At 43.0% G+C, this 22,206-nt stretch overlaps 1 protein-coding gene across 8 annotated transcripts in view; it reads right to left on the bottom strand.

Annotated features, from left to right (window-relative positions):
* NBAS (NBAS subunit of NRZ tethering complex) overlaps window positions 1-22,206 on the bottom strand; it is a 304,433-nt gene that overhangs the window by 101,040 nt on the left and 181,187 nt on the right. For all 8 annotated transcript variants that reach the window (XR_008313691.1, XR_008313692.1, XR_008313694.1 and 5 more), the window contains 2 exons: window positions 18,880-19,003; window positions 2,071-2,147 (listed from right to left, as the gene is read on the bottom strand). Coding sequence is in view for 5 of the 8 variants with exons in the window: in XM_053285448.1 (XP_053141423.1) it covers window positions 2,071-2,147; window positions 18,880-19,003 (201 nt within the window). In the remaining 3 variants the exon portion in view is untranslated. The remainder of the gene's footprint in view (window positions 1-2,070; window positions 2,148-18,879; window positions 19,004-22,206) is intronic.

Below are 22,206 nucleotides of genomic sequence, written 5' to 3'. Positions count from 1 at the left end.
TTGCGCATGCACGCACAAAAAGCTTTCTGAAGCCTTTTGCAGCCGAGAGGGGGAAGGGGTGGCAGGGAGGTATCCTGCTGCCCCAAATGCTTCCTAAAAAACACACGCCGGCGGTGGGGGGGGAGCGGTGGGAAGGTTAAGTACACCCACCCCCCGCCCTTAAAGGAACCCCCACCCCAGTGCCGGACCGCAGCTCTGTGGATCCATGCACTTCCATACTGAACAGTGTATAAAAAGTGTCAGCTGATGCAATATTGTCTATTAATGAGATGACCTACTGCCAACATCTGAGTGTTCTCTGCACTGCCACACTCTCCTTGTTATCCCTCCCTTTGTTCTTTGTTCCTGAAAGAGTCAATAACTCTAAGTGGTGTCAGATGTTGAAGAAAAAACAGGAAGTGGTCACATAGACTGGGTGGAGGGTCCCTATTACTATGATCCCAATAGTATGACCTACTCCAGTATCGACTACTCTAACTTTCAGCGTATCAACCTTGAGCCCCTGGTGGCGCAGTGGTAAAACTGCCACCCTGTAACCAGAAGGTTACAAGTTCGATCCTGACCAGGGGCTCAAGGTTGACTCAGCCTTCCATCCTTCCGAGGTCGGTAAAATGAGTACCCAGAATGCTGGGGGCAATATGCTAAAATCATTGTAAACTGCTTAGAGAGCTCCGGCTATAGAGCGGTATATAAATGTAAGTGCTATTGCTATTGCTATTTCCTAGATCTCACAGAGAGATCTTTCCCAGTTCTTCTATCGGAGAATTATTATTATTTTATTTTGGCTGGGGGAGGGTGGGAGGAGTCTATTGCAGAAATGGCTAACCCTGAACCTGAGGACTTGCTGCATGCAAAATTTGAATTCTATTACTTGAATTCTAGATAATTGTCCTGTGACATGAAGAGTCCTTTCTTTAGAACTACATATATTATTTATGTGTTTGTTACATTTATAAACCGCCCCATCCAAAGGCTCTGGGCGGTTATAAAAGCAATTTCTAGGCGACACAAGGGCAAAGTACATTGCAGGAGGAACCATTACTTGCACTTCATATATAATGTTTGCAAAATTCAATACTGTAATATATACACTACTTTTCAACAAAGTTAACAAATTTTACATAGGAAAAAATAAGAAGAAAATGGTTCACTGTCCCAAACAGATTCACAATCGAATCAGAAACACATGAGAAACTGTGCTGGACTCAATAGGGAGAGAATTGTTCTCCTCCTGCTAAATGTAAGAGAACCAGCACTTTAAAACCAGCACTTATGCCCAGAGATGTGAGTTCTGGGCGGTATAAACATACAGTAAACAAACAAACAAACAAACAAACAAACAAAAGGCGCCTCCTTGCCCAGCTAGTGTGGGGCAATATCTCCAGCAGAAGAATCTCAAATAGCTTAGCTTGGAAAATCAGAGTTCTGAAGGCGCCCTTCCCAGGCAAAAGAAACAGTCCTGTGCTAGTCAAACCATTGGTCTGATGACATACAAAGTAATTCGTTATATCTTACCATTATGTACAGTTCATGCAATAGATGTCTGATCAATGCACTGAGATTCTGTGCTACAATTCTTAATAGATTTACGAGGTTTACAAGTTAATAGAAAAGCCAGTCTCCAATACCAATATTAAACATTTCAGAGGAGATGGAAGTTCTGTATTAAGAAGATAGCTGACAAATTGTCCTTGTGAAGGTCATGCACATGTAATGGTTTGGTGTTTTTTTAAGCCTGAAGCACATATGCTTTGTTACAGTTTTTAAAGCAGCATGAATTTAGAGAAGGTAATCATCTGCTCAAAAGTCCAACTGAAGTTTTAATTATCATGTCAACTGATATGAAGTTATTAATGGAGTAAAAAGACTGAGCATATTATGCTTAATAAAGTAGATAAACTCCTCTCCAGGACATCTGTTGAGGTTTTCTTTAAAATGTAGCAACACAGAAAAATAAGTTCTTGTTGAGTTGCATATTGAGCTCAAGTCCAAAGATCAGATTGAAACTAAATTAATTTGCGAGAAATTAGAACAGTAAAGCTTGACTAAGAATAAACATGCTTCACAAACCTGTGGTAGTGCAAGCAGGTAGGCAAGAGACAAAGTTGTGTCATTTGGTAATGATTCACTGGCCAGCTGCAACAGCACTGCAACACAGAAAGCAAGAAAGAAAAATAAATAAAGTTTATCTGCTGTCCCCTCAGCCCCTCACACAGACCTTGGTGGAAAATATTTCACGTGATTTAAGTGTCCTGCATGCATTCAATTAAATGCTAATCAGTGCAGCCCAAACTCGATCATGTTTAATTAAACTGCAAGACTGCTTTAATTCAGCTTCTAGCCAAAGTGTTTTATGCATTATCAAACAAGATGAAATAATGCAGTGGCAGATGTTAAACTGAATGGCTGAAACATCTCTCATGCTGATTTATGGCAGCTAAATCTGCTGGCTGTAAAACCAAAGTAACAGTACAAGTTATTAACATTAAGGAAACCGGCAATAGGACAGTGTGAAATAAGTGGTTTCCTACAGTCTGATCATCTGCATTTTCTATCACCGACTTTTTATGTAACATGAGACAAGGATTAATCAGCTTCTTATCCATGAGCTCACAATCTTGCAAACCATCACTATTACTGAAGAGTATGGAAGTATCTGAAAATATATAGTTAATCACACCAGAGGGTTGAAATGGCACACATTCCAACCCTGGGGAAAAGAGCAAAGTAGCATTTACAATTATTTCTGAGCAACATTGGTTTAACAGTGTAGAGCTAAAATATTGTACAGAACATGAATATGTTACCTAATGCTAATTAAAGTACAACTTTTAGGATGTGACCAAAGAAAGCTGATGGTAACATCTTATATTCCTCTTTGTTTTGGTTTCGTCCTTGTGACTCACTTGAGCCTAGGGCTGCCATGGAAGGCTCTAGTCTGGGGCTGCTCAACTTTGGCCCTCGTGCAGATTCTAATCATCCCTGACTATTGGCCACTGTAGCTGGGAATGCTGGGATGCTTTTGTATTCCAAAAACAGTCGGAAGTCTTTTTTCAGCAGCTGGAGGGCTGGAGTTCAGCAGCCCTGCCCTAGTCTCATCATAGACACGGGCCAAAACATTCACAGCCTTTAGAACATAAGAACAGCCCCGCTGGATCAGGCCCAAGGCCCATCTAGTCCAGCATCCTGTTTCACAAAGTGAAAGCATTCAGATGCCTCTGGGAAACCCAAAGGCAAGAGATGAAGGCATACCCTCTCTCTGCTGTTGCTCCCCTGCAACTGGTATTCAGGGGCATCCTGCCTCTGAGTCTTGAGGTAGTCTACAGCCATTGCAATTGATAGACCGCTCGTTCAAGAATTTGTCTAAACCCCTTTTGAAGTAATCCAAGCTGGGGACCATTACTACATCCCATGGGAGCAAGTTCCACAGTTTAATTTTTCACTGTGTGAAATAGTACTTCCTTTTCTCAATCCTCTCTTTCCTGGCAATCTGTTTCATGGGATGACTCCGGTTCTGGAGTTGGTGCTGACATACATGATAGCTGACTCCCGCCCCCTGCCCCCAACACTACCCAACAGTCTTTTCAGCTTCGCTTTTAACAATATTTATCTAACTAAATAATTAATTAATAACATTACATCCTTTTAAAATGAGTTTTATGTTAGTATTTTAAATGGTTTGAATTTTTAATGTAAACTGCTCTGAGCCATTCTAGGATGGGCAGTATATAAACAAGATGAAATAAAACAACAGCCTATTTAGATATCACGTGATGGCCGCAACCTTTGCCCCAGGCAAGCAAGTCACCATGTGGTCTATATGTGAGTCACAGACCCATCTCTCTATGCCCCAAATGACTGAATTCTCTGCTTCAAGAAGACTCTTACCATTCAGAGTATCCCCTGTGCGAAAGGATATGGGTTTACCATCCAAGTAAGGGGTCTTCCTTAGAATCATGTCCTCCTTCCCTAAGACGCTCATTCTTTATAACAGCAGAAGAGCTGTCAGTCTGGGAGTGGGATGCCTTTATCATGTCCCTGAAGGCCTACCTACCTCTCTTCCCCTCTGAGCTTTTTCAGGTCAGCCACCTTGGCTCTGAAGGAACAAAATTATTCTCCGAGAGCCAGGAGCTCCTTGCAGTGAGCACACACCCACAACTTCTGCCCATCAAGCAGTTAGTCATACATGCAGCACTCTATGCAGTACACTGGGAAGTGCTCCCTCCCCTGCTGGCTTCCTACCTTCATAACTAGTCTTTTTCGGTTGTTTAGATGATTTAGGAATTCTTTATTGAATGTCAGGTTGAAAGAATAGTATGTCAAATAACATGCCAGAATAGAATGTTACTTGGTTCACTTTGTATAGTAGAATTCTTCCTTTCCCTTCAGTAAGAGAGAAATTATCTCTCTATATATTTCGATCTATCTCCATCCACAAGAATTATGTGGCTTACATGTGTTACAGGAAAAAGGTATGTCATTATATATATATATATATATATATATATATATATATATATATATATATATTCTCTCTCTCTCGTGTGTATACACACACACACACACACACACACATACACACACGAAAGAGAGAGAATATGAATGAGAATGCCCTTTTCCCATAATACATGTAAACTGCATCATCATCATCATCACCATCCTTCTTATCCTTATCCTTCTTTATTTCAGTCATTGACCAGAAACATTATCACACACAGCAGAACGTAATTTACATAAAATATAACAAAATTTAGCCACTGTATTGGAATATTTATAATTCAAATTTGACAATAAATTTTTAAGAGACTCATCTGAATAACCAGGAAACATCACAAGATAAGGCAAAATAAGTGTTGATCGGGTAAGCCGCATAATGCTTGTGGATAATCATTCCACAAACATTCTTGAAGACTCAACAAGGTCAGATGAAAGCAGTGCTACTGATTTCAAAGGAAATTGCATTGACCTCACAGTTTAATGTACTGTAAGGGTTTTCGTATGGACACAGAAACATTTCATTTGTCAAGCTCAAAATACACCATCTTTAATTTATATTTATTTATTTAGTACATTTATATACCACCCCATACACAAGATTCCCTGGGCAGTTCACAATATAAAACCAATTAAAAAAATTTAAAATACAATAAAAACTCAAACCAAAGTTTTAAAACTATCAACTAAAAGCCTGACTAAACAGGTATGTTTTTAGGTCCTTCTTAAAAATCATTCAGAGAAGGGGAAACTCTAATTTCATTAGGAAGTGTGTTCCAGAGTCCCGAGCAACTCTAGAAAAGGCCTGGTTTGGAGTCGTCACCAACAGAGCTGGTGGCAACCACAACCGCACCTCCCCAGATGTTCTTAACAGGCGGTGGGGGTTGATGAAGAAGGCACTCTCTTAAAAACCTCAGACCCAAGACATTTAGGCACTTTGTATTTTGCCTGGAAACTTACTGGCAGCCAGTGTAATTCTTTTAAAATGGGTGTAATATGATATCTTTGGGCAAACCCGGAGACCAACCTGGCTGCTGCATTCTGTACTAACTGCAGTTTCCGAACTGCATACAAAGGCAGTCCAACATAGAGTGCATTGCAGTAGTCGAGTCCAGATGTTACCAGCATATGCACCATTGTTTTAAGACCATTTATCTCCAGAAATGGACATAGCTGGTGAATCAGCCAAAGCTGATAGAAAGCACTCCCGGCCATTGCCTCAACCTGAGAAACCAGGAAGAGGTTTGGGTCCAGAAGTACTCCCAGACGACATACCTGCTCTTTCTGAGGGAATTAGATTCAGCCTGTTTATTTCCCCTCATCCAGCCTATTACCACCTTGAGGCAGGCATTTAGGGAAGTTAGGCCATTTCCTGATGAAGTTAACATGAAGAAATAGATTTGGGTGTCATCAGCATACTGATAACACCCTGCACCAAATCCCCTGATAATGTAGATGTTAAAAAGCATTGGAGACAGTATGGAGCCTTGTGGGACTCCATACCAGAGCTCTTGTTTTGAAGAGCAATAGTCTCGAAGCCACATCATCTGGAACCTACCTGAGAGGCAGAAGCGGGACCACTGCAAAGCCGTGCCTCCCTCTCCCAACCCCTGCAGGAGCCCCAGAAGGATACCGTGGTCGATGGTATCCAAAGCCACCGAGAGATCCAAAAGGATCAACAGAGTCACACTCCCACTGTCAATAGCTAATTGGAGATCATCCAACAGGCCGACCAAGGCCATCTCAACCCCATAGCCTGCCCGAAAGCCAGTTTGAAATGGGTCCAGATAATCAGCTTCCTCCAAGACAGCTAATCAGCTTCCTCCCTCCTGGAGCTGAGACACCACCGCCCTCTTGATCTCCTTGCCCAAGCATCGGAGATTGGAGACAAGCCTATAATTGCCCAATTCTAAGGGATCCAATGCAAGTCTCTTCAAGAGTGGTCTAATAATTGCCTCCTTGAGACAAGGAGGCATCCTGCACTCCCTCAGAGAAACATTAATGATCTTAACAAGGCCCTCTCCAATAACACTGCTGCTAGATCTTATCTGCAAAAAACTCATTAAAAATGTCACAGCAGGTAACTGAGGGATCCAAATACTCATTCGGGGAGGAGGGGCATGTACTAGCCCTCTCACAACCCTAGACAACTCTGCTAGATGTAAGCTTACAGGTGATGCGGGCAGAAAAGAACTGTTTCTTAGCTGCACGCATTGCCAGAGCATAGATCTTCAAATGTGTTCTGTGTTGTAATCTGTTGAATTCAAGATAAGTCTTTCTCCACTTGCGCTCGAGCTGTCTACCTTGTTGCTTCAGCCCCTGTAGCTCTTCCATATTCCAAGGGGCTAATTTAGAAGCGGGTCAGAGAGGGCGCTTAGGAGCAATCGTGTCTATTGACCTAGTGAGTTTATTATTCTAAGGCTGAACCACGGCATCAACAGAATCACTGGCAGAACCAAGCTTAAAGCCTTCTAAGGCTTTTTGGAATCCTATGGGATCCAATAGGCTTTTGGGGTGGATCATCCTAATAGGTCCTTCACCCTTCAGGAGGACTGAGGCTGTGAGTCCAACCTTAACCAGATGGTTATGGTTAATTATTTACACTTCAGATACAACATGAAGCCAAGATTAAATTGAAGATGATCAGGATTCAGTCCTGGCTTCACACAATGTTTCTTAGCTTTGGGAGGGTGTGCACTCCCCATACCCTTCTCTTCACATGTGAGTCAGAAGAATTCTACTTCCTAGTTTATAGCTGAACCAGCTCATTTTTTATTTAACAAGTAAGCTTTGATACACTGCAAAATAAATGTTAAGGGAAAAGCAGTATGGAAATTAATTTAAATTTCAAATCTCTTTATTTTGGTCAGCGAACAGCATGAGATTAAAACAAATGTAGAAGGGAAGATAATCAAGCTTCTACTACAAACAATAAAACCAAATAAATTTTTAAAAGTCCTCCTAAACATAGATCAAGGTATTGAAAGTACTACTAAAAATACATAACTAAGAATAAAAGGAGAAAGCAGTATTTCATACTTATGAGACTATTACACACAAGTCAAAACTCAAACAGTTGCCTTTCCGACTCCTGAATCTGAGAGGGGTTAAACAATTCAGGAGCTTGGGAAAATTTAGTTGTTAGATTTACTGATGATATACAAGTGATCCCAATACCTGCGTGCCCATCTGCAGTTAGCCACGGTGTAGCTACAAAAGTTGCTCTGGCCTTAAATCCATCACCTATTTTCCCATTATTAAGCTCTTATGCAAATGGAGGGCTGCGCTACAAAATTTAGCTACCTGTCTGGTGGTACTGGAATTACTTCCTTCCAACAGCCTGCCAATCATCTGAGGAGAATCAAGACCTGGGCATTTAGCATCAAAGAGTAAATGAGATCCCGACGCAGGTCTCTATAGAACACACATTCCAATAGCACATGGGTGACTGTTTCCACTTGACCCTCCCCACATGGGCAGAGCCTCTCCCCATAGGGCATCCCTCTATATCTGCCCAAATTTAAATTTAAATTTAAATGCTGTGCTTCAAGTAAAAAAGCATTCCAATATTATTGATCTTCATATTGGTATCCATTGCATATTGGTATCCACTGCAGAAGCCAGCTAAATAAATGACAGCTATCTAGTCTTTGTGTCATTCTATCAACAGAGCCAGCCAGACATGTCTTCCTTGTTTCAGACATTAAGTTTTTACTTCCCACCAAAAAGGATTCAAAAATTCTTAAGGTGGGCAGGACCTTGTTGAAGGGTTCACATTTCTGTGGCAAGCTAATGATGGAAAAATCATAATGAATAGTTCATTCAATAATCTTCAGATTTTTTATTTAACTTAAGTTGGCACTGAACAAATTGTCATGCTGTTCCAGCAAGCATTTGCTACGATGACTGATTTTGACTTTTCAAGAGGGGAGGTGGTTATCTGATTGAATATATTTGTTATACATTGCAAATTGTCTAAACCTGCTATTATTATTCTAAACATGCTATTATTATTATTCTATTAGAAAATGCCCATCATTATGGGGGAGGGCTCATCCCTAGGTGGGCATCTGTGAGTATATGCTTGATGACTCATTATCCAGGGTGTAAGATGGCTTTGACCCTACCCAAGCAGTATCCTCACAGTCCTTTCTTCTATATGAACGGAGCTATTCTCTTCTATGGGGGGAAATAAGTGGGGGAAAAGTGGCACATTTCTTAAATGATCTTTGGTGCCAATGTTGAAACTTGGTGATACAACTAGGCTGCCACTGCCTGGTGCTGGAACAGAATAACTTGGTGTATACCAATGTCATATGTCATAATGCCCTGCTAACTGGGCAAAGAGACACCTTTTACCATGGTGATTCTCTTTATTTAGCAGGGGGAGAGTAACTGGCCCTATCCACCCCCAGCACAGTACTTCCAGTGACTGTTGCTGGTGTCTATCTTATGTTTTGTTTTAGAATGTGAGCCCTTTGGAGACAGGGAGCCATCTTATTTATTTGTTATTTCTCTTTGTAAACCGCCCTGAGCTATTTATGGAAGGGTGGTATAGAACTCAAAATCATCATCATCATCATCATCATCATCATCATCCCAGTCAGAAATCAAATCACTGCTAAGCACTGTCCGTATATTCAGTAGCGATATAGCAATGGAGTTTGGACTAGATAAGTGTGCTGCATTAATAATGAACAGAGGGAAAATAACAAAAACAGAAGGATAAGAACTGCCCAATGGAAGCAAGATCAAGAACCTGGAAGAGAAAGAACATTACAAATACTTGGGCATTCTCCAGGCTGATAACACTACAAAGAGACATGATAGAGGTGTATATAATAATAATAATAATAATAATGATGATGATGATGAACAGAGGGAAAATAACAAAAACAGAAGGACTAGAACTGCCTAATGGAAGCAAGATCAAGAACCTGGAAGAGAAAGAACATTACAAATACTTGGGCATTCTCCAGGCTGATAACATCGCAAACACTGAAGTTAAAAGAAAAATGGGAAGTGAATACATCAGGAGAGTTAGAAAAATCCTCAAGTCCAAACTCAATGGCGGGAACACCATACAAGCCATAAACACCTGGGCTATACCTGTTACAAGATACACTGCAGGAATAATAGACGGGACCCAGGCAGAGCTAGAGACGCTAGATCGTAAGACCAGGAAAATCATGACCATCAATCATGCTCTGCACCCCCGCAGTGATGTCGATAGGCTATACCTCCCTCACAGCTCAGGTGGAAGAGGAATGCTGCAAGTCCATCAAACAGCAGAGGAGGAGAAAAGAGGCCTTGAAGAATATATCAAGGACAGTGAAGAAGATGCACTTCAAATGGTCAATAATGCGAAACTATTCAACACCAATGAAACAAAGCAGGCCTACAAGAAAGAACAAGTCAAGAACCGAGCAGAAAAATGGACAAATAAGCCACTGCACAGTCAATATTTGCACAATCTAAGTGGAAAATCAGACATCACCAAGACCTGGCAATGGCTTAAGAATGGCAACTTGAAGAAAGAAACAGAGGGTTTAATACTGGTTGCACAAGAGCAGGCACTAAGAACAAATGCATTAAGAGCAAAAGTCGAAAAATCCACCACAAACAGCAAGTGCCGCCTTTGTAAAGAAGCAGATGAAACCGTGGACCACCTAATCAGCTGTTGTAAAAAGATCGCACAGACTGACTACAAACAAAGGCATGACAAGGTAGCATGGATGATACACTGGAACATCTGCAAAAAATACAAGCTACCTGTAGCCAAAAATTGGTGGGACCATAAAATTGAAAAAGTTGAAGAAAATTAAGATGTAAAAATATTATGGGACTTCCGACTACAAACAGACAAACATCTTCTACACAATACACCAGATATAACTGTAGTCGAGAAGAAAGAAAAACAAGTTAAAATAATCAACATAGCAATACCAGGGGATAGCAGAATAGGAGAAAAAGAAATAGAAAGAATCACCAAATACAAAGATCTACAAATGGAAATTGAAAGGCTGTGGCAGAAAAAGACCAAAATAATCCCAGTGGTAATTGGTGCCCTGGGTGCAGTTCCAAAAGACCTTGAAGAGCACCTCAACACCATAGGGGCCACAGAAATCACCATCAGCCAATTACAAAAAGCAACAATACTGGGAACAGCCTATATTCTGTGACGATATCTATAACAACAGCAACAACATTGACAATAAAATTCAGCCATCCCAGGTCCTTGGGAAGGACTCGATGTCTGGATAAAACAAACCAGTCAATAACACCTGTCTGACTGTGTAAACAAGAAATAATACTGAACCCAAGCCTTATGTTGACCTCAACTCACATTTTTAAAATAGGTTCTTTCAGTGGTCAGTTGATTGTGTGCTCTTTGACACAGGAAGCCGCATGCTCCCATGTTTCAGTTGTGGGGGGAAAAGCAGCTATCTATCAGCTTCTTTTTTTGCAGGGGGGTGGGGGTGGGTGGGTGCATTTTTAAAGCGTGTAGCGGACTAATGAAATTGTGCTTGTTCTTTCTCTCTCCTTGCAGGGATGCAACTGATCTCTTTTCTATTTAAAATGCAATTTGTTTCTAATCAGGAATATGAGATTACTTGTACCTCTAACATATTATTCAGTAGTGGAAGCATTATTATAACTTTGTGTAATGGGATTTATATGGGATCTATTAGGCCTGTGCAATTCGGAAAAGCAGGAATTCTGAATTCCTGCACCCCACCACCAGGAGACATTGGAGCATGTGGCAAGTGCTCCAGGTAGCCCACTGGTGATGGGGCCCTTTAACTGGCTGCCCAGCACTGGCACAGGTGTGGCACAGCAAAGTTCGGGGGTTGGGGGAAGTAGCAAGTGCCAAACTTTTTCCTAGGAAACCCATGCAGCTGCTGGGAGGATGTGTGGGCTTCTGGAAATTGTAGTCCCATGCAGAACTTCTCAAGTGGAGAAGTTCTGTGAGGGACTACAATCCTCAGAAGCCTGCACATTATTGCAGCAGCTGCATGGGCTTCCGAGGGAGAAGTTTGGCACTCGCTACTGTCCTCACCCCCTCCCCCAAACTTTGCTGCACTGCTCCCACTGTGCTGCTCCCAGTGCTGGGTGACCAGTTAGAGGGCTGCCACCAGCAGCGAGCTACCTGGGGCACTTGCCCCGCGGTCGTCCCAGTGGTGGGGTGCGGGGATTCAGACATCAGAATTCCTGCTTTCCAAATTGCACAGGCCTAGGCTCTATTGATCAGGTCAGCAAAAGGCAGACTGGGACCTACAGTCTATCTCTGGGTGATTTGAGTAAATGGCAAGGATTTCTGACTGTTTAAACAATAGCAACAACAAAAGGCTTTTCTTTTTTCTAAATTAGATTATTATTATTTTTATTATTTTTACATTTATATCCTGCTCTTCCTCCAAGGAGCCCAGAGCGGTGTACTACATACTTAAGTTTCTCTTTCACAACAACCGTGTGAAGTAGGTTAGATTGATGAAATAAAAGCTTGGGGGAAAATGAGGAGTGAGGTGTTGTGCAGAAGTACCAAGAACTCAGTTCTTGTACCAAACTGCCCAGGGATGCCCAGTATATAAATGTACCAAATAAAATAAATACATAACTAAAAATAAACACAAAACCTGGGGCTGAGCATGTAGAAGCACCTTATCCCTTACTTAATTCTACATGTGTGTCTTCTGAGGCACAGTTTTATGCTCCGTTTGCTCAATCTTCGGTTTCTAATAAAGTACCGAGTATTCCCTGAAAGACTGAAGTCTGCTGCCCTCTATTATAAGTAACATAATAGCATTAAATGGAATTTCTCTTATAAGGTGTTCATAATTTAAAATTGGCAGGGCTTTTCTTAAGTTCAGACACCAAATTATTTAGGTAGTAAAAACTAAAAATACTCGAGGAGAGCTCCAAGAGAATCCCTGCCTAAATAAATGAGCTGGCAAATGCAGTTCCAAGTAAGTAAGTATAAAGTGATGCACACTGAGGGAAAAAACCTAAGCTTCATATATATGCTGATGGGATCTGAGCTGGCAGTGACCGACAAGGAAGAGCATCTTGGGGTTGTAGTGGACAGCTTACTGAACATGTTGACCTGGTGTAAGGCAGCTGTAAAACATGGCTAATTCCGTGCTGGACATCAGGAAAGGGACTGAAAATAAAACTGCCATTATAGCAATGCCCTTAATCTATGGTGCAAGTGCACTTGGAATACAGTGGTCCCTCTACTTACGAAATTAATCCGTTCCGAATGCACATTTGTAAGTCGAAAAGTTCGTAAGTCGAAAAGCGGTTTCCCATAGGAATGCATTGGGAACGGATTAATGCATTCCGGAGCCTAGAAAAAAGACCCAGACCCCCAGTAAGGCTTGCAAACTGCACAGGAACATTTCTTTTCAAGAATAAACAGGCAGTAAACAGGCAGGCAAGTCAAGGAAACCGCATGTAAAATTCGTAAGTCGAGGAAACCCCATCTAAAAATTTGTAAGTCGAAAAAACCGCATCTAAAACCGGATCTAAAACTGCCGTTTGTAACTCGAAAAATACTTATGTCGAGTAGTTCGTAAGTCGAGGGACCACTGTACAGTATACAGTTCTAGTCCCCACACCTTAAGAAGGATATTGTGGAGCTAGAAAAGGTGAAGAGGAAAGACAACAACATCTGGGCCTTTTTAGCTTAAAAAGTTGTGGGCGGGGAGACATGACAGAGATGTATAAATGATGCATGTTATGGATAAAGTTGATAGAGAGAAGTTTTTCTTCCTCTCTCATATGAGAACCTGGGGTCATCCCTTGAAGTTAAATGCTGGGAGATTCAAGAAAGACAAAACCAAGTGCTTCTTTACAAAACGTGTAGTTAAACTATGGAATTTGCTACTGGTGGATGTGATGATGGCCAATCTAGATAGTTCTAAAAGTTCACAAATTCATAGAGGGTAGGGCTATCAATGGCCATAGTAGCCACTGATAGCCTTAGTAGCTGTATATTTTCATCAGAATGCTCCTGAACTCCTGGTGGTAGGGAAAACCAACAGAAGAGGGCTTGCAGGCTTCTCAGCAATTGGTTGGCCACTGCTTGAGGCAGGATGCTGGAATGGATGCGTCTTTGGCCTAATCCAGGAGGCTTTTATGTTCTTAAGTGCAATGATTGGGTTCCATCTTCTGCACAGTGCATGATTAATTACTGGATTGAATTTTTGTGAATTACACCACTATGGCTCACACAATGATGTCCTGCACACATAAATACAACAGATTTCTTGTGTGATCTGTCAATGGTGATTAATTTTACTGAGGAGCTAATGCTCTCAGAACTGCAAGCAACATTCATCTATATGAGGTCAAGTCAGTTATAAATGAGTGGGCTTATATGAATGTCCAAATGGGTATAATTGTGTTAATAGAATTAATTGTGATCTTTCTCTTTTAGAAGTCATGGCTGGAAAACACATCACATATCTATGTGCCCCTAGATAGACTCAGCTAGGAAAGTTCTATGACATTTAAAATCCGATTTGGTGGGTAGGAGAGAAGAGCTTCATTGCAAAACTTCTTTATTTTTCATAATACAATTCCCTCAAAGACATCTTCCTCCAAAGGATGCCAACAATACATTTTTAATAGTTTATTTTTAAATGGGAAGGAGGCAACTAACCACTCAGCAACTAATTCTCTCAGCCTAACCTACTTCACAGGGTTGTTGTGAGGAGAAACCTAGGTATGTAGTACATGGCTCTGGGCTCCTTGGAAGAAGAGCGGGATATAAATGTAAATAAAATAAAATAAAATAAAATAAAATAAAATAAAATAAAATAAAATAAAATAAAAATAAAAGATAAATAAAACTAAACTAAACTAAACTAAACTAAACTAAACTAAACGTCTCTTATTTTCAAGTCTCTCAACTTGAAAAATTGTGAAGAACTAAGGCAACAGTGTTTTTTAGTTTGAATAAATCACTGGGTATGATCCCGATGTAAAAGATTTACTTGACTGTAACGATTTTTTAAAATTGTGCATCTAAAAGTAAGTAGTCAAATCAATCACAATTCTGACAAAAATATAGAAGCAGCACTCAACATGGGTTGTGACTGCAGAAGTCTAAGACGGCTGCCTGCTGAGAGAGATGGGCCGCAGATTACTTGCACATCGCTGCTCATTATCAAGCTGAGCCTGTGTATCACATCACTTAAAATTAAAGAATATCAAGTTCCAAGCATGACCACTAATTGTTCATAATTAATGACACAAAGCACACCAAATTGCCAGAGCAAATGCGTAACTATCACATTAATAACTGAAATAAAATTAAGTTCCCATATTACCTGCATGTTGGATATGCTGGCTGCCTAACAACCATGGCTGATCCTATAACCACAGTTCTTCTACAATTCAGCAGAATCAATGGGCAAGACACTTCTAATGATAATCAGAATCATCTGGTGTTCAGCCAGGTTACAGCACTGTAACCTTTGAGAGAGAATGGACTCTCAGAGAGATTGTTGCAGGGAGAATGGGCACATTTTTGGTGAAAATCTTCAATTACATACCTCCCATTTTAATTATCCAGAGACCAGAAATATCCATTAAGAAAACTGCATTTATTAGATTCTGTGATGCAAGTCCTGCTGGGTATAGAGAAGCAAAACATAGGAAGTCTGATTCTACTTTGGAGGTGATCAAGCCACAACCCAGACCAGAGGTTTTCAAACTGTGTTCTGAGGAATCATGTGATGTCATAGAAACTTATTAGAGATTTCTTAGTGACAAGGTGAAGACAAATGAAGGCCAGGTTTCCACGAAAGACTGTAAGATACCACAGAATCACAGCTCAGGCATGCAGTTCTCAGACAGAAGGTGCCACAAGCCTGAACTTTGCTGTACCATGGTGCCATCGATAAAATGATCAGACACTGCAGCTCCTCTGCTCAACTGGGTCAAGTGATGTGGGAAGCCAATAGGCACCTGGCTGGTTTTATAACTGCTGCTTCAAGCCAAACTTGAAGTTTGGCAATCAGTTTGAAGACTGCCTGGGACTTGTCTCATATGTGATCTGAACTTGACCATTGGCCCAGCAATGACACATCTGCCTTTGGAAACCAGACCATTTGCCCAACCTGACTCCACCCTGGTCTCTGGAAGAGCTTTGCTCACTGCTCTCTTTCAGCTCAACCTGGACTATGTATGTGCCTCTGACCCTTCGAACTGGCCATTTACAGGCCTGATCCTGCTGGACCCTGACAAAAAACACAGCTTGTCCACCATTTTGTTCTCAATATGTTGGGCATGTTCTGGGGGACAATCATAGTTTATTCAGAGTGACAGTGATGCACAAGAGCTCTGGCCTGCACCATATGAATATCACTCCCAGAATACTCTGAAAGCAAAAGGGTTCCCTGGAAGACAGGCAAAGGTTTTTCAGGAGACATTGTTTCTGAATGATAGGAGATTTGGGAAACTACTGATCTAGACATGAGTTTGTGCCCTACTCACTGATTAATTTATCACATTTCTATACCACCCAACATGCGCATCCCTATGTGGTGTACATAAGTTAAAATACAACAAATATAAAACAAGATAAAATGATTAAAACAATTTTATGATATAAAACCAATTATAAAACCAACTTTTAAACTTTTTAAATTTTGGATTATTTATTGATTTGTTTTAAGCGGTTTTTAATATTTAACTGATTTTAAGTTTTGTTTTTATTTGTTGTGAACCGCCCTGAGACCTTGGGTTAGGGCGGTATAAAAATGCACTCACTCACTCACTCACTCACTCACTCAATAAATAAAAGCCTGAAAAAAGGGTACAACTTAAGGGTCTTTTTAAAAATAGCCAGAGATGGAGAAACTCTGATTTTAACAGGTGGGAGCATTCAAGAGCCCTGGGAGAGCCACAGAGAAGGCCTGGTCCTGAGTAGCCACCAAACAATCCAGTGGTAGCCATAACTGGACCTCCCCAGATGATTTTAATAGGTGGGAGTGTTCATGACAAAGGAGGTGCTCTCTTAAATACCCCAGACCCAAGCCATTAAGGGCTTTATAGGTAATGACCAGCACTTTGTATTTCTTTTTGGAAACATATTGGCAACCAGTGCAGTTCTTTTAAGATTGGTGTTATAGGGTCTCTTCAGATTATCCCAGAGACTAGTCTGCTGCATTCTGTACCAACTGTAGTTTCCAGACTACGTACAAAGGCAGACCCACGTAGACTGTGTTACAGTAGTCAAGCCTGGAAGTTATCAGCATATGTACCACTGCTTTAAGGCGATTTCCCTCCAGAAATGGGAATAGCTGACATATCAGCCGAAGCTGATAAAAAGCGCCCCTGGTCACTGCCTCCACCTGAGAGACCAGAAAGAATTTTGGATCCTTGAGCATTCCCACAATACATACTTGTTCTTTCTGGGGAGTGTAATCCAGAACATAACATGAGTTCTGATCCCCCACAGTTAGTACCTCCGTCTTATCTGGATTCGGTTTCAGTTTGTTATCCCCCCTTCAGCAGGCATTTAGTTATGCCATTACCTGGTGAAACTGATACGGAAAAATACATTTAGGTGTCATAAGCATATTGATAAGACTCTGCACCAAATCTCCTGATGATCTCTACCAGCAGTTTCACGTAGATGTTAAAAAGCATTGGAAACAGTATGGAGCCTTGTGGAATGCCATACATTAACTCCCACTTTGCAGAGCAACAGTCTCCAAGCGACACCACCTGGAATCTGTCAGAGAGATAGGAACGGAACCACTGTACAACAGTGCCACCCAATCCCAACTCCCTTGGGCAACCCAGAAGGATACCATGGTTGATGGTATCAAAAGTTGCAGAGAGATCAAAAAAGATCAACAGAGTCATACTCCCCTGTCAATACTTGCCTGACAAAGGCAGTCTCAACCCCACAACCTGCCCAAAAAAGGCAGTTTGAAATAGATCTAGATAATCTGTTTCCTCTAATACTGCCTGGAGCTGAGAGGCCACCACTCTTACAATCACCTTACCCAACCATGGAAGACTGCTGAAAGGTCTATAATTGGCTAACTCTGAGGGATCCAGTGCAGGTTTCTTCAAGTAAGGTCTAAATAATAGCCGCCTCAAGGAAAGGAAGCATCCTGCTCTCCCTCAGAGAAGCATGTACCAGACCCTCTCTGATAGTTCTGTTAGCAAATGAAATGAGACAAGTTGGGCACGGGTAAAGAGAACAGGTTGTAGGATGCACGGTCTGAAGCAGCTTGTCCATATTCTCAGGAGTCACAAACTGAAAGTGATCCAATCTGATCCCATAAGAGGAGTTGCTGGACATCCCTAGTAGACTCTGCAATAAATGTGGAATCCAGCCCAGCCCAAATATGAGAGATTTTATCCCAAAAAAAGTCATTAAAAACATCACAGCAAGTGATCAAAGGTTCAAACCAAAATTCAAGGGGGAGGAGGCATCTCTCATAAGCCTAGACAATTCTGCTGGATGCAAACTTGCAGAAACAATGCGGGAAGAAAAGAGCTATTTCTTTACCACATTTACTGCCAGAGCATAGATCTTCAAAAGTGCCCTGTGTTGTGATCTATCAGATTCACATTGAATCTTCCACCACTTGCGCTCTAGTCATCTAACTTGTTGCTTCAACTCCTATAATTCTTCCCAAAAGCATGGCGCTAACTCTGAAGCAGGTCAGAGAGGACACTTAGGAGCGATTAGGAATACTGCTTTAGTGAGTTTGTTATTCCATCTTTGCACCAGAGCATTGACAGAATCATCGGCAGAGCCAACTCGAAACCCTTTCAAGGCTTCTTGGAATCCTATTGGATCCAATAACCTCCCCGAGCAGACCACTCTAATAGGTCCTTCACCCCTGCAGAGGTGCAAATCCTACTTTAACCAGATGGTGGTCTGTCCATGACAATGGGGAAATAACCAGGGTCCTCACCAGTTTTCCCTCTAACAGGGATTTCCAGATGTTGTTGACTACAACTCCCAGCATCCCCAGCTGCATTAGCCTTTGGTTGGGGATTATGGGAGTTGTAGTCAACATCATCTGGGAATCCCTGTTAGAGGGAACACTGGTCCTCACTCATGGAACATTACCCTTACCAGAGCAAAAGACCAAATCAGTCCAGAGACCATTTGAGTTAGGCCCACAGTCGTCAGGGCTGCCATGACTTCCTGAGCTGCTCTTGACAACTTGGTACCAAAGTGAACAGTGACGTCCACCACTACCAACAGTCTGGGTGACTCCAGCACCAAATGTGCAACTACGTCCGTCAGCTCAGTTAGGGACTCTATTGCACAGTGTAGTGTTAAGTACATACACCAACAAAAGTCCCAGTCTATATATTCATAAAAACACAAATATGCACACAATTTACCTTCTGTGGCAGGAAACAGATTGTGCCCTTCACTTTTAGTCTCTGCAAGTTTTCCTGTTCTCAGCAATACTTCTGCAAAGCTTTCCAAAGGCTTGTGCTGGTATGTCGTATAAGTCACTTCATTCTACAGAACAGAAATTTTAATCAATGTGACTCTTCATAACTAGAATTTGCAGTGCTTTTAAAATTTATTTTCCTATTCCTTAATTACAGGTGGCTATTTTAGAGTTGATTAAAAACCTACCACACCTCAAGTGCTAGAAGCCCAGCGGAGGAGAGGGAGAAGTCCATCTGCTTCCCACACAGTGCTGCCTGGGGTGAGAGACATGGTGGGTCCTGGGAGCTCCTTCTGCTGTTGCTTGCCTGCTCCTGCTTCCCCTGGGGGTCTGCTGCCTCTAGGTAACATCTGTGGGGAGTGTGTGCAGGACTGGGACCAGCCCCTAAGTGACTCAGCTGTTCCTCAGGTTATCTGCTCAGCCTGGGGTGTTATAGGAACGCTGCTTGTGGTGGCGGGTCCGCAACTGAAGGGGCGACACGAAAGGGGGTTGCTCCTTTGGAGGAACCACAATGGGGGAGAACGAGGGTGAGGGCTAGAGGACTTCTGTTTAATCAGTTTTAGCTGTTTGGGAATTGGGTTGAAGTTGCTAAAATGTGTTTGGGTTCATCTGGAGATGGGGAGTAAGGGGGCGCCCTTCATTGACTATGGGGCAGCTATCCCAATGGTGGTGGGGAATAGAAGAAGAAACGTTGGCAGGTCAGCAGGGGAAGGGTAGTCAGAAATTTATTAGCTGTCTCTCCTTCCGGCCGTCTTGCCAGCTCTTTGACCCCGGGGAGCACTGCCAACAACCCACACAGCCTTACCTTGCTCCTCTGCAATACCAGATCAGTCTAAAATAAGCCTGAAGTCATCCATGATTTGATTATGGATGAAAAGTGACAAGAGGTGACAAGGAGCTGCAAGGCTATTTCATCTGCCTGCAGGGACAAGGAGCTGCAAGGCCATTCCATCTGCCTGCAGGGACTTACCAACTGGTCCCTCTGCCTCCTGTGGAGCTTCCAGCCCAGACGGGGAGCAGCCTGCTTGTCTGCTGCCAAGTTCTAGCTGGCTGGTTGCCAGCCCCCAGACTGTTGAGGAGATCCACCTGGAGCCTGTTCTGGGAGCTACATGTGAGAGGTGTGGCTCTCAGGGATTGTTGGCTCAAAAGCAGGGAGGCTCGCCAAAGGCGTAGCCATCGGGCCGCCAAAGGGGGCCGGCCTTTGGGGCTGGGCCTTCGAGGGTGGGACTGAGGACTGGGGGGTTGGGTTGTGCCAGGCCTTTATCAAATATGTGTTTGGGCTCTCTTGAGGGGGATGGTGCTGGGAGTGCGCTTAGCATTTCTGGGGCAGCTATTACTGTTGTGTTGTGGAATAGAAGAATTGGCGCAGGCAGAGCAGCTGGCCGTTACAGGGGAAGGGAAATTAGTAACTTAGTTACTGTTTCCACTTCCAACTGCGCTGTCAACTCTCAGGCCTCGGGGAGCAGCCCCAATGACCCACAGAGTCTGGCCTTGCTCCTCAGTAATGCCAGGTCAGTTCAGAATAAGAACAAAATTGTCCACAATTTGATCATGGATGAGGGAGCTGACCTGGCATGTATAACTGAGACCTGGTTGGGGGAGGCAAGTGGTCCTGTGTGGGCTCAGCTTCTCCCACCAGGTTATTCTGTCGTGGAGCAGGCTAGAGGATGTGGGCGGGGGCGGGGGTGGAGTGGCTGTGGTCCATAAGAATACCATTTCCCTTACCAGGGCCCCTGTGAGACAGCTGACTTATATCGAGTGTGTATTTTTGCGGCTGGGAACTAGGGATAGATTGGGGATTCTGTTGGTGTACCGTCTACCCCGCTGCCCAAGTGACTCCCTAACTGAGCTGATGGAGCTGTTCACAGAGTTGGTGTTGGAGTCTCCTAGACTTTTATTGCTGGGGGACTTCAATATCCACTTTGGGACTGGCTTGTCTGGTGCGGCTCAGGAGTTCATAGCGGCCATGACAACTATGGGCCTATCCAAATTAGTTTCTGAACCAACTCATGTTGCTGGTCACACACTTGATTTGGTCTTTTGTTTGGATCAGAGGGGTGTTCCGTGGGTGGGGGATCCAGTGGTTTCCCCATTGTCATGGATGGACCACTACCTGGTTAAGGTTGTTCTCACAGCCGCAATCCACCCCTGCAGGGGTGGTGGACCTATTAAGATGGTCCGTCCGAAAAGGCTGCTGGACCCAGTGGGATTTCAAAAGGCCTTGGAGGATTTTGACGTTGATGCAGCCGGTGATTCTGTTGATGCCCTGGTGGGAACCTGGAACAGGGAACTCATCAGGGCAGTAGATATTATTGCTCCTAAGCGTCCCTTCCGACCTGCTGCAAAAATGGCCCCTTGGTATACTGAGGAGTTGCGGGGGCTGAAGTTGGGTAGGCGACTAGAGCGCAACTGGAGGAGAACTCGGTTCGAATCTGATAGGATACAGCATGTCACCCATTTGAAGAATTATGCGGTCGCGGTGCGTGCGGCAAAAAAGAGCTTTTGGTCTGTGTGCATTGCAGCTGCAGGTTCGCGCTCAGCGGAGCTATCCCGGGTTGTGAGGAGTTTGATTTCTGCTCCTTCTACTTCAAATCAGTCCCTGGGGTCGCTCTGCTGTGATGCCTTTAATGGGTTTTTTGCAAACAAGATCTCCTGTATTTGGGCCGACTTGGACTCCACTGTTTTTGCAGGGTCCATGGAGGAGGTGTCCAGCAATCCCTCTTGCAGTATTAGATTGGATCAGTTCCAATCTGTGACTCCTGAAGATGTCGACAAGTTGCTTGGGGTGGTGAGGCCTACCACCCGTTCTCTGGACCCTTGCCCAACTTGGCTGCTTCTATCTAGCAAGGAGACTGCTGGAGATGGCCTAGTTAATATCATAAACGCATCACTGAGGGAGGGGAGGGTGCCCCTAATCTAATAAATAAATAAATAAATGGCCGACCTGGTATGTATTACCGAGACTTGGTTAGGGGAGGCTAGTGGTCCAGTCTGGTCCAAACTTCTTCCTCCAGGATATTCTGTAGAGGAGCAGGTGAGGGGGCGTGGGTGGGGATGTCGAGTGGCTGTGGTCTATAAGGATAACATCTCCCTCATCAGTGTCCCTGTTAGAGTATCAGACCAAATTGAATGTGTGTACTTAAGTTTGGGGACCAGGGATAGATTGGGACTTCTGTTGTTGTACTGATTGCCCCACTGCCCAACAGAATCCTTTACTGAGCTCACGGACTTGGTCGCAGAACTCGCATTGGAGTCTCCCAGATTTTTGGTG

This window comes from Hemicordylus capensis, chromosome 1 (assembly GCF_027244095.1).
Source record: "Hemicordylus capensis ecotype Gifberg chromosome 1, rHemCap1.1.pri, whole genome shotgun sequence".
Classification (NCBI taxonomy): Eukaryota; Metazoa; Chordata; class Lepidosauria; order Squamata; family Cordylidae; genus Hemicordylus; species Hemicordylus capensis.
This window is presented reverse-complemented; position numbering and strand designations above follow the sequence as displayed.